The sequence below is a fragment of the Aphelocoma coerulescens genome, chromosome 2, assembly GCF_041296385.1.
Source record: "Aphelocoma coerulescens isolate FSJ_1873_10779 chromosome 2, UR_Acoe_1.0, whole genome shotgun sequence".
Classification (NCBI taxonomy): Eukaryota; Metazoa; Chordata; class Aves; order Passeriformes; family Corvidae; genus Aphelocoma; species Aphelocoma coerulescens.
Window position 1 is genome coordinate 20788173 of NC_091015.1, and position 11835 is coordinate 20800007.

Sequence of the window (11835 nt, forward strand, 5' to 3'; positions counted from 1 at the left end):
GTGGGGTTTTGAGGTCTCCTGCAATCTCCTTGTCCCCTACGCAACTAGGTTTATTTATTTTTATTTATTTTCCTATTTATTCCCAGGACTGAGAGCTCTGCCACATGCTTGTCTGTGTTCTGAGTAACCCCAAACACTGAAGAGCCAGGAATAACTCCTTTGCTGCAGTCAGTGCTTGATACAGGCACTTCTTTTATCTACTGAGTGGAGCAATCAAAGGCAGCAGAAAGCATTGAGGCAGGTAGCTGGTGGCAGAGGGGAAGCAACATCTGAACGACTATCACAGCCTACAGAGGTCAATGTGCATATCAAAAAGCACGCTGTGCTGTGGGTCTCTGCCCAGAGCCACCGAGGGTCCCCACCAGCCCCTAGTAGAGCTGGCTCTCCCTACCCACATGCTGCCAGATGCCACCAACCAGGCTCTCCCATTGCTTTAGCTGCAGGAAATTACATTTAGCACTGACTCAACTTTTTCAATACCTAGATCCAGAGAAATACCTAAGTAGTCTGCAACAGGCAGGACATCAGCCCCTTACTCCACACTTGTCCTAAAAGGCTGTTGATACCTGTGCCTATAAAGTGCTCAAAATGAGATATTACATATGCCCAGAGCTGGCATTATCACAGAAAAAACTTCCCATGCAAGCTTATTTGTGCTTTATCAGTCTGGATGTTGAAAGGTAGTAGAAAACCTGGTGTCTATAATCGCTGCAACATGAAAAATGCTGAGTTCACTCTCAACTTCTAGAGAGACTGTCCTACCCTCTATGTGGTGGACCAGGTTGACTCTGTTCTGCTCTGCTAAGGCAAAAGCTGTGGCTGAGGCTTGGGTCCAGGCACCCTCCTCAGTGTCACTTCTGGCCCTTTTGCATGAAGGAGTCATCAGAACAAACAGATCAGCTGCAGGACTTTTCACTTGGGAAGCACATAAAGCACCAAACCGGACAGGGACATATCCCAGCCTCATGGATTTACATGTATCATCAGCCCATGTTTGGTGCAACAGTGAAACTCCCCCCTGGCCTGATGGGAAGTGGGAGGCTGAAGTCTTCTCTAGTAAGTGTTCAAAGAAAAGTGGGGTAAGAACAGCACCATACCTTGTTTGAAAATTTAGGTGCTTTTCTGCTGTGAAGAACAACTTCAGCAGCCTCTTCTCCCTGCGTGGCTCAAAGATGTAAACTGCCCGCATGCCTAGGCTCCACCTTCAGGTTTCAGGATGCCTGTGTGTTGGAGCTGCAGAAGGTTTCAGCACACCCCAGGGACTGCCCCCCTCCTTCTTCAGTATCCTGGCTGCAGGACTCCTAACCTGGTGCTGCCAGCAACTGGAATGAGAAAAGCAGAGTCTTACTGCAGTCATACCCCCTCCAGTGCCTGCACTGCATCCAGTTAGTCACACACTTGAACAAGGGTAAGAATAAGGATGGGAAAGGAGTAAATTGTTTTCATCCCTGTCAGATGGAGACAAGAGTAAGTTTTTCTTAAAGATCAGTTCCAAACTGCTAGCAAGAGTGTCTGTACAACATGAAAGTACTACCCTTACTCTGAATGTTATTCATATTTACTGAACAACTTCAGTTTGCATTTACTCATTCCAGAAAATTTGTACCTCAGTAAAAGAGTTACAGAAAGCAGGCTTTACAGAAGTAATACAGAACACAGTAGCTACTTTCATGGGGCTGTGCTGTGGGTCTTTATTGTGTTTAAATTTGACAAGTATGCTGCTCTGCAGAAGAAAACTTAAGTATTCAGAGAGGACTTCCACTACTGCTTCCTGGAAGACTTATGGCAAAGCAGAGTGGAACTTGCATTTACACCAATGGTCAGCAGAGAACACCAAGCATGATGGCTCTCCTTTTGAAAAAGGGGTTTAAATACTGGAATTATCAGCAAAAAGGCAAGTTAGTCTCTTCCAACCCCCACTCCAGGCAAAGCCTTCATTTAGCTTCTGTAATACCAACATGCCTTTGGGAACTAGTTTTTCCTGGAAAAATAAGTTAATGCACCAAGACAGCTGTTAACTTTGCAAGGTGCAGTCTGAGATAAGGGCTCACATGAATTATTTCTCTGCTACATAACTACTGTGTTTTATAAAGCCAAGTTTTAAGGTACTTCAGGCATTCTGACATTTAGTAACTGCATTAACTAGTATATGGAAGCAAGATTAATTTTTATTAGCTTGAAGTATTTTATTCAAGTGATAAGAAATATCATAATACATTATGCATCTGCCAGTTATAATCCATTTTAATTGGTTCCAAAACCTAAGCAGTGAGTAAGACAGTTTATCTAGTTAAACTGAAAAAACAGCATTCCACACAGCCAGTACTAGAGATGTCAACCGTATAACAATTCCAGCATTATGTTGTTATGGCTTTCCAGAAACTCATGAAGTTAACAAATTAGAACACATCAAGAGCCATTTTCCAAAGATTTATTGAAGTAGCGACAGGTTGCTCATACTGTGCTGGAAAAAGCAGTTTTATTGAATTCAGATACTTAAAAACAGTATTGCAGCACAAGATATTGCTATTTGTAAACTAGGCTCCATTGTAAACTCTAATCCTTCAGAGGGAGTCAGTTTGTAAGATCTAAGACCTATTTCCTAGCATAATCATCTTGCGCTCATGGAAAAACTGCAGAAAGGCACTTGAAAGCTGTTTCTTCCTTTAAGACATGGACTTTTTCAATCTTGCTGGTAAGAATTTCTCCTTTAGTAAGTATGCATCATCACTTCAGCTTTACTCCAAGTCATCATGATGCTGGGAAGTTTCATTAATAACCTAATGAAAAACAGAAACACTTGCATTAAGTTTTAGTAGGAAGATTGCTGTGGGATTTTTAAGAGTTAGAACTGGAACATCCACTTCCAAAATGTGAACAAGCAGGTATCAGCTCTCACTTAGGAGAAATTGTAGTTTGTAAATAGCATACAGAAATAATTTAAGTTTTATTTACTTACACTAATAACAGCATCATATCCTAGGCAAGTAAAGTACCTATGTTTCCTGCCACATGTTTTCCTAAGGAAATCTTTCAAAAACTTGCTAACTCAGCTGAACTTAAATAATCAATACACAAGTAACAGTCAGCAACTTAAGGTTTTACTATCAGATGAATTTTGATTTTTTCCAGATAATCCTGTTTTCTATACCTACATGTTCAGTCACACAGCCTGGAGTGCCAATTGCTGTTCTACTCAATACTTACTAGCACGTACAAACTGCAGTAAGCAGTAGACAAACTTAAGAATTTAAGGTGACCAGCTGTGATAGAAATAAAATTGAAAGTTACCACCAACCTGTCCATCTCTAGTTTCGACGGTCTTAATTAGAAGTGTTCTCTTTGAGTGAGTGTCAACCATTGGCTGAGACTCAATGTTGGTTTCTGCAGAAGAAGATGTATCATTACCAATAGTCTAGATGAAGTGCCCCCTCAAAGAAATGAGGTGTAACAGATCTTAGTGTCTACTTTCAGAATCCCTATTTAGTATAAGACAGGTCTTCTACATGTTCTCTCTGTGTCCCTTAAAGCACTTTCAGCAGGTATCCAAACTCATTACTTGCTACGTACCAATATTTAAAAATGTGTCCAGGAACAAAAGAGCTGCTACCACCCAAGATTAAATAATTGCAAATACTGTAGTTGGATCCAAGAAGAGTATTCACAACCAACTGCACTTATACAAGTTCAAAAACCAGCATAAAAGGAACTATCCAGAACCCTCATGCTAATGATAGAGCAAGTGCCTAAACTGAAGTAGCAGAAACAGCTTACCTCTCAGGTTCAAAGCAGCAAAGGTTGGAATAGGCATGTTAATCCTGAAGGAAAAAAGAAATGGATAAAATCAGACATGGGTATAAAGTATCTTCCAGTAATAACTGGTTTTAGAAAAGCATCTGCATGTGATTACCTGCTCTCTTCACCCTCCAGCAGTTTTCTGTAGGTGGCAATCTCAATATCAAGGGCCATCTTTACATTCAGCAGGTCCTGGTACTCGCGGAGATGGCGAGCCATCTCTTCCTTCATGTTCTGGATCTCATCCTGCAGACGGCCAATAGTGTCTTGGTAGTTAGCAGCTTCAACAGCAAAGTTCTCCTCCATTTCACGCATTTGGCGCTCCAGGGACTCATTCTGGAAGAGAACAGCGAAATCCAGCACTGCTGCAGTTCAGTCATTCTTCCCCACCCTCAAGACCCTTAACATTTTAAAAAAGGAAAAGTTGTGTTACATTAGCATACTTTCTGAAAATCCTGAGACATGTCCCAAATTGGTCATATCCTTATCTTCCCTTTGCAAAGTCAAAGAGGGTTATTCTGCTACGTGATCTAAGGTGTGCCACATATTTGCTCTACTAGGTGGCAAAGCCATCCTTTACAGTAAGCCCAACACATGCAATTCAAGTCAGCATGCAGGCAGTCCTTACTAGAGGAGATTTGCAGGTGTGCTAAACACTGTTACATCCATTTCAATCCTGTCCTTAAGGCAGTCACGTTTTAGCAACAGCAGAATTTGCACATTTTACTGCTCCTGAAGGTATTTTTTATAACTTTAGCTGTACCTCACAGACAAGGCATAAACACTTTCAGAAAGTGCTAAATAAACAGTGAATATTATATCAAGAGAATGAACTCATTGTTTACAGCTTTAGTAAGACTAGTTCAGTGTATCAATCTAGCCAGTGCACTGTTGTGCATGCACACAAATTGAGCCCATAGCATCCTTTTCAAAAGTACTAATACACTGCTGAATTGCATGGCAGATGACCTGAATTCACATCCAAATTCACAGTTAAACTGCAGTGCAGTGCTTAAAGCTGCAATGAAGAAGAACAACTGCTGTCTTCTACTTACGCTTCCCTTAAGAGCATCGACTTCACAGGTGAGAGACTGGATCTGTCTGCGGTACTCATTGGCTTCCTGCTTGGCCTGGCGCAGGGCATCGTTGTTCCTGTTAGCAGCTTCAGAGAGATCTGCAAACTGGAAAACCCCAGTCTGGTTAGCAGAACCCTTCAACAGAAGTGGTGAAAGAGACTTTCTGCGGACACAGCAGTTGAGGGCAACTGAAGGTATTACAAGGATTAGCACCTGAAATGCTTAAACATTAGCATTACTCTTAAAATGCCTGTTTCTAATTGTTATATTAGAATTCATGGCAAACTTTCATACTTGTTTTCCCACCCTGTACATTTCCCATTTTTCATCAATTTTTCACTCATTTGTCCAGTACTTCATCCAACATCTGCTTTCAGATACAAGCACAGGGAAGACTGCCAATGCACACCCATTACTTTGATGCTGTAGTTATGGCACAAAATGTTTTCAGTTGCACCCCTCCCAGACTAGGATTTAAAAAAAGACTTTGTGTCATGGTTATGTTCATGTCCATTAGAGCAACTGAGGAAACAGCAAGTGCTACAGCAAAGCTGTTATATACAATTAGTTCCAGTGCCTGATGCATTTTACTTACTTTGGACTTGTACCATTCTTCAGCTTCCTGGAGATTCTTAGCAGCAACACTCTCATACTGTTGGCGAACATCACGCAGGGCAGCAGTAAGATCAGGCTTAGAAACATCCATATCAATCTGGATGTGCTGTTCCTGGAGTTGGGCCTGCAATTCTCGGATTTCCTTAGAGAGAAGCAGACACTCAACATTATTGCACAAAAGCACACAGATCATACACAGGTGGAGACTCTGGGACAGAACCAGCAAAGAGCTTCCTTGCTAGACAGTCTGCATCTAAACACAGACCTTGTTTCTCAGCTTACCTCATCATGAAGCTTCTTCAAGAAGACAATCTCCTCTTGCAGGGACTCAACTTTGCGCTCAAGATCAAGACGTGCCAGAGAGGCATTGTCAACATCCTGATGAGAGAGAAGAATGGTTAATAATCTTACAAAATGGATGTAGAAAAGTCTTACAGTAACTTCAGCAGCATACAGACTGATGCTACATCTGAGCTTTTTGACAACAGGAAATCAAAAGCTGTAAAAAAACCTTTTTGCCATCTCCTACCCCAGCCTTAAACAATTATATACATCTTCATTGTGAATTCGCAAACTCTACCACTTATGTTGATTACATCATTTTTGCTGACATGCTGCTAAGCATGATCAAGAGCACACAGATCATGGTGGGTGTAAATCCTACAAGTACTTGAGTCAGACGTCAGCAGCAAGCACTTCTAGCTTGACTACACTGAAAAAGAGTTAGTCTTGCAATTTGCAAACTTCCACTTTTCAGTGGGTCTTAAAAGTGCAACACATGTGCCTTCATGCCTATCAGTGGGCTTAACTTATGGACTCCTTGGTGACCAAGGACAGAGTCCCTTAAGTCCACAGACCACAGTTTTAAAGCATGCTTGTAAAGCTGGTGAGGTACGTATAGGAACTGCAGCATTTACGTCATGCAGGTCAACAGATCTCCCTTGAGAAAAAGAAGGTATGAACATAAACAAACTGAGCTACTCATCATTGCCTACACCCTCACAGTTGCTGGCAAAGACTCCACCTTTTGGTGGACTGAGATAGTCTTAATCAACAGCAAAAATTCATTTAGAGCATAACAGAAGACACGTCATGAATGTTACATGGAAGCAGCTTGAGTTAGTTCAACAACATAACTTAAGACTAAACACTGAATGGGAACTTTTTGCATTTTGAATGTGTAGGGCATTCAGTCTGCAAAGGGGAAGATTGTTCCTTTCACACTAGTTACATACACAGCCACATGCTTGTGCTCACAGGGTATTAACATATCAGGTTCTCACAGCTTACTCTAAAGCTATTTTGGATTGCCCAAAGCATAAGCATTCCTAATCAGCAGCTCTCTTTATTATGGCACTTTTGAAAAAAGGAGTGTTTTCTTTAGACTCCTAGAAAGCCCTTCCTTGGATCACTCCTACTCTGGGGTAAGGTCCTTGCTCCAGAAGAATTATTCTGTTTACTTTATCCAGCAAAACACTCCTTTCATGTGTCATTCCATAACTTTTCTATCAATTCCAGTTTTACACCCACAGTTCATATCAGCTCTGTTTTTCAGTTCAGGGAAAGAATTTCCTAATTAATTTGTTCTCCTCCCCCCAAAACCCCTCAAGATCATTCTAGCAGAAAATTACATGGCTATGACCCAAAATGTTTACACAATTGGCCAGACATCCAAAATTTTCTAGAGGATTTTAGAGAAATCTTCACCCTGAAGGCTATTAATTTTTTTTGTAACAACAGAATAGCAACAGGATTTTAGGACCTTATGGTAAATTGAAAACAACTTAAACTGAAGATATTTACCATATGTGGTATGTACTTTACTATATGCTATCACTTATATATTCCCTATCATTAAGATTCAGTGTTTCAGTAGTGCCCAGATGTGTGGAGAACCACACAAATGAATAAGCTACTCGTAGCCTGAACAAACAAGTACAAGTTATAGATACATACAGTTGGAATATGCACTGATTTTATTCTAGGAGATTCTTCAATGCAAGCCACACAGTTTGCAGGGCTGAGCATCCATTTTTACCTCAGACAAACCTCCTGTTAGCCAGGACCTGACCTGTTAGTCTTGTCACAGGTTCAGGACCTATTCCTTGCTGCTGGACTAGCTGGCAAAGCTGCAGTAAATAACATTCTCACTAACTGTGATGCTTGTCCTACCCCAAAGGAACTCTCTGTCCCTTGTACCACAGGCTAACCGGCCACCACAAGTACTCACTGAACCTCCACGTTTAGTTTATGCTGTATGTCCCTCAGCACATGAGTAAAATCACATCTTTGCCCAGAAAAAATAAATTAAAATTCTCAGTACATATGAGCTGAACCGTCTCTGAAACAGGCAGCTTTTGGAAATAAAAGCTTAAGTTCAGACATTCATTCTTTATTTTAAAATACTGAAGTACACAACTGTTCCATCAAGTAAAAAGTAGCTTTGATGGTACATCAGATCAGCAAAGTACCTGCTGAAGTGTTCCAAATCTATACACCTTCCAGTGGAAAAATATAATGATTTAATAAAAAGCTGCACATTTCTTTAAAATGGTAAGCACAACAGGATATTTCAGCTTCAGTGTTCTAGGAATTTAATTTCACTTTCACTGAAACAGATTTAGGTTTCAAAACCTGCATGTTAACTCCACCCTTGCCAGTAAGGAAAAATGAGGTATGACTGATGTTCAAATCAAGCACACCAGCACACACTGGTTATGTCAAGAGTAGATTTAGTGTAGAGTTTCCATAGACAATGATTTACATTTCTTATGCACAAGCTACAGCTCAGGATGTTAAATGGATCCAATTCTGACTGTCCTGCATGCACACATCTGCTAGAGGCTGAGCTGCTGAATGACCCCTTCCTAAAGAACACGGAAGAGCTGGATAATGAGTGTGGGGTATGCACTCCAAGCCAAGTTCACTTTAAAGCCTACAGCCTTCATAACGTTTGACTGGTTTAAAATACAGACATGCCTAGAATGCACCAATTAAATATGAAATATCATTTAAAAGCCAAGCTTTAAGTCAATTGATCCTTTGACTGAATTAAGCAATGAATCAGAGTAGATGAGGTTCTCTAAAACTTAAGTTAAATTCTCCTTCATAGAACTTCACACTATATTAAATTGTCTTAGCACTCAAAAAAACCCCAGAAGCTTAAATTAAGGCAGCATCTCAAACTGTTGTTTCAAACTTCTGTCCTCAGAACACCAGTGGAGACTGAATTCCCAGGCTCTGAATGGGAATAGGTGTTTCAGTTTCCCCACACTATCTCATGAACACACCTGCTCTCTTTCAAGGACTATAATCATACCGCAGTCAAAAGCCTTTCCCAGGAAAATGCTGACAATCAAGTACTTATTATTATTATTAATGCCTATGAAGAGCTCTGGAACAAAGTCAGCCTGTACCCAGCTGCCTAGAGATACGGGCAGTCACTTCCAGTCTGGAAGAATGCTAGCAATGTTGTTTTACACCAGCAGTTTTAGGGAAGAGACCTTGTTTTGAGAAGGCACATTCCTAAATATCTCCTAGTCCAAACAAGGCTTAATCTAAGTTGAAAGCTGGTTTTGCACAAGTGAAAACTTGAGCTTAAGAATTTTCAAACACTGTTTGCACAGTTGTTTCTGGTTGTCATGTAGGTTTTACTTCATCTGGGTAACATCACAGCATCCTACAAAGACTAAACTCTAACATAACTTGTTTCTTAAGTTAACATCTTTGTTTTACAGAGGATTAAATTCCATATTCTTAATGGACACCCAGAGGAAGCAGGCTCAATCCTGTGACCTCGCCCCACAGAACATACTGTCTACTTCTTGTCAGCAGACAACACCCACATGAAAAACCTTAAATTTGAAACTGTTGCCCAGTAATGCACTGACCAGTGATTCATCAAAAAGGAGTTCTGCTTTGTACAAAAACTGGACCATAATAGACACATTTCGCTAGAAATATGCCCACACCATTACACATTTAGTAAGAATGCAGCCCACTGGGCCCTCCCCTCCGACACAAAGGGATCTATTATTTCAATCTGCTGCCACCACACTTGCCATAATGCCTGTATCTGCATTCCACGGTGAATCCCATAGAAACCATTAATACCCTTCAGCCAAGCGAGCAGATGGCCCCCTTTCACTTTTATTGGATCGGAAAGTGATTCCACGTCGGGGCGGTTTTTGTAAAACGGGCTAGACTTGGATAAAGCAGGACAATAGTTTCCCTCCCCTCCCCTCAGACCGCAACATCCCCCTAAAGAAAACACGGAGGGCTTGCGTGAGAACTGACGGAATCTCTTTGTGCAAGGAAAGCAAACTCCTGCACTCCCACCCTCCGCCCCAGGCACAGCCACCACCTCCCCGGGCCCCTCCCTCCTCCACCACCGCTAACCTGTCTGAAAGACTGCAGGGTGTTCTCGGCCTCCTCCCTCTGAAGCATCTCCTCTTGCAACCTGGAAGGGGCAAGACAGTGGTGAGGAGGGAGCGGGGGTCGCCCAAATCCCCCCCACCCAGCCTCCCGCCGGCCCGGTGCCGCTAGGGATGTTCAAGGGCTGCCTCCACGCCAGGGGACAGGGCGGGGGGGAGGCAGCGGGAGGCGCCGGCAGCCCGAACCCGCGTCCCCCCGGCACACTCACTTCTCCCGCAGCCGCATGATGTCGTCGGCGAGGTTGTCCCGCTCCACTTCCACGCGTGCCTTGTCGTTGGTGAGCTGGTCCACCTGTCGCCGCAGCTCCCGCATCTCCTCCTCGTAGAGGTCACCCAGGCGGGACGTGCCCTTGCCCTTGAGCTGCTCCAGCTCGGCCAGCAGGATCTTGTTTTGCTGCTCCAGGAAGCGCACCTTGTCGATGTAGTTGGCGAAGCGGTCATTAAGCTCCTGCAGCTCAACCTTCTCATTAGTGCGGTTCGCCTTAAACTCCGTGTTGATGGCGTCGGCCAGGGAGAAGTCTACGGAGTCGTGGAGCCGCATGGGCGGCATGCTGCTCCGCAGCCGCACCGACGTCGTCTTGCTGGCATACATGCCGCCGGGCGAGGCGGACACGTACCGGGCGCTGCTGGGCCGCAGGGCACTGCCCAGCGAGTACCGGGTGCTGGACGTGATGTAGCGGGTGCCGGTGCTGGGGCGGCTGCTCCCGCCGAACATGCGGCGGTACGAGGAGTTTTTCGTGCTGATGCTCATAGCGACGGCGGCGCGGGCTTTGTAATCCGGGAGCGGAGCGCGACCACTGGGGCGTGCGGCGAAGAAGGGCGGTGGCCGCCGCCCGGGCCCCTACTTATGGGCGCCCCCGAACCCGCCCCCGCCGGGCCCGCCCCGCCTCGCCTCTTCCCCGGGGAAGGGGCGGCGGCCGCCGCGGACACAAAGGCGGCGAGGGGGGCGGCTCGGCCGGTGGAGGGTGGGCGGCAGCCTGTGCTGTGGCTGAGCCCCGAGAGGTTTCCGCCGGGGCTGCGGGACGTGGCAGGGCGGGCACCGCGGGGCGGAGGCCCGCGCAGGGGGCGCGGGGAACCCCGGCACGGCGCGCCCGGGGAGGATTGGGGGTGACAGCGGCGGCATCCTCGGCGTCGCGGAGATGGGCACTGGGTTTCCCCTTTGCCTCTCGTTGTCCCCCTCCGGAGTGAGCGCGATGACTGCAAGAAGGGGTTGGCAAGTTTAATGTTGTGCCACAGGCCTGGCAAAATACTCCGAATAACTTATTAAAACCCCTCTAAAGGTATGATGTGTATATATCTATATATCTTTCTAAGAACCTTTCATTCCTTTTTGAGCTTTCTGAAAGAGTAAGTTCAGGGAAAATGATGCTAACTATTCACAAAGGGCTGCCAAGTGTTCAAAATAAACAGCCAGAAAAATAATATATGTATTTTCTTTAGCTGCCACCCATGAAAGCAATCTTAGCTCCTATGCTTAAGACACAAACTTTACAGGTTAACTATGTTTTCCCTGTAGCTGGGTAAGCAGTTACGTGCCTGAGACTTAATTCTGCCATTATTGTAACAATGATTGCAGCAATAACTTAGGGGGTTTTGTGTGGACAGTACATTATTGAAATTGCTGCATCCAGGATCTTGCTCCTGAATAACAGCTAGGATAGTAGCAGGCTTGATTTTAACAAAGGTTTGTTTCTCCACTGTTGTACCCAACAGACTTTTGCTATTAATTTTGGTAGTTACATGGTGATAGCCTTAGGAGAGTACCTGGCAAAATGATAATTTTCCATTAGATATGATCTACAAATATGTGTGCAACATAAAAGGCCAGACAAAAATCCTAGTGTTTTAAGAGCAATTTTACTATCAAAACAGGACTACTAGCAGTAGAAAACAATGATGTAGGTAGTACAGGGCAA

General features: G+C 44.0%; 1 protein-coding gene across 1 annotated transcript; it reads right to left on the reverse strand.

The window, feature by feature from the left end:
- Positions 1-2150: 2150 nt before the first annotated feature.
- Positions 2151-10748, reverse strand: VIM (vimentin). Its single transcript, XM_069006718.1, has 9 exons — positions 10129-10748; positions 9885-9945; positions 5769-5864; positions 5467-5628; positions 4851-4976; positions 3911-4131; positions 3775-3818; positions 3299-3384; positions 2151-2780 (listed from the first exon to the last, which is right to left on the reverse strand). The coding sequence occupies exons 1-9, from the start codon at positions 10668-10670 to the stop codon at positions 2739-2741; spliced, it is 1380 nt and encodes a 459-aa protein (XP_068862819.1). The 5' UTR covers positions 10671-10748; the 3' UTR covers positions 2151-2738.
- Positions 10749-11835: the final 1087 nt, after the last annotated feature.

Coding starts and splice junctions, on each gene's coding strand:
- VIM (XM_069006718.1), bottom strand. CDS start 10,670: ATGAGCATCAGCACGAAAAACTCCTCGTACCGCCGCATGTTCGGCGGG. Junction 4,977..5,466: donor AAGAATGGTACAAGTCCAAA/GTAAGTAAAATG, acceptor GGGGTTTTCCAG/TTTGCAGATCTCTCTGAAGC. Junction 3,819..3,910: donor CTGGAGGGTGAAGAGAGCAG/GTAATCACATGC, acceptor TTTTTCCTTCAG/GATTAACATGCCTATTCCAA.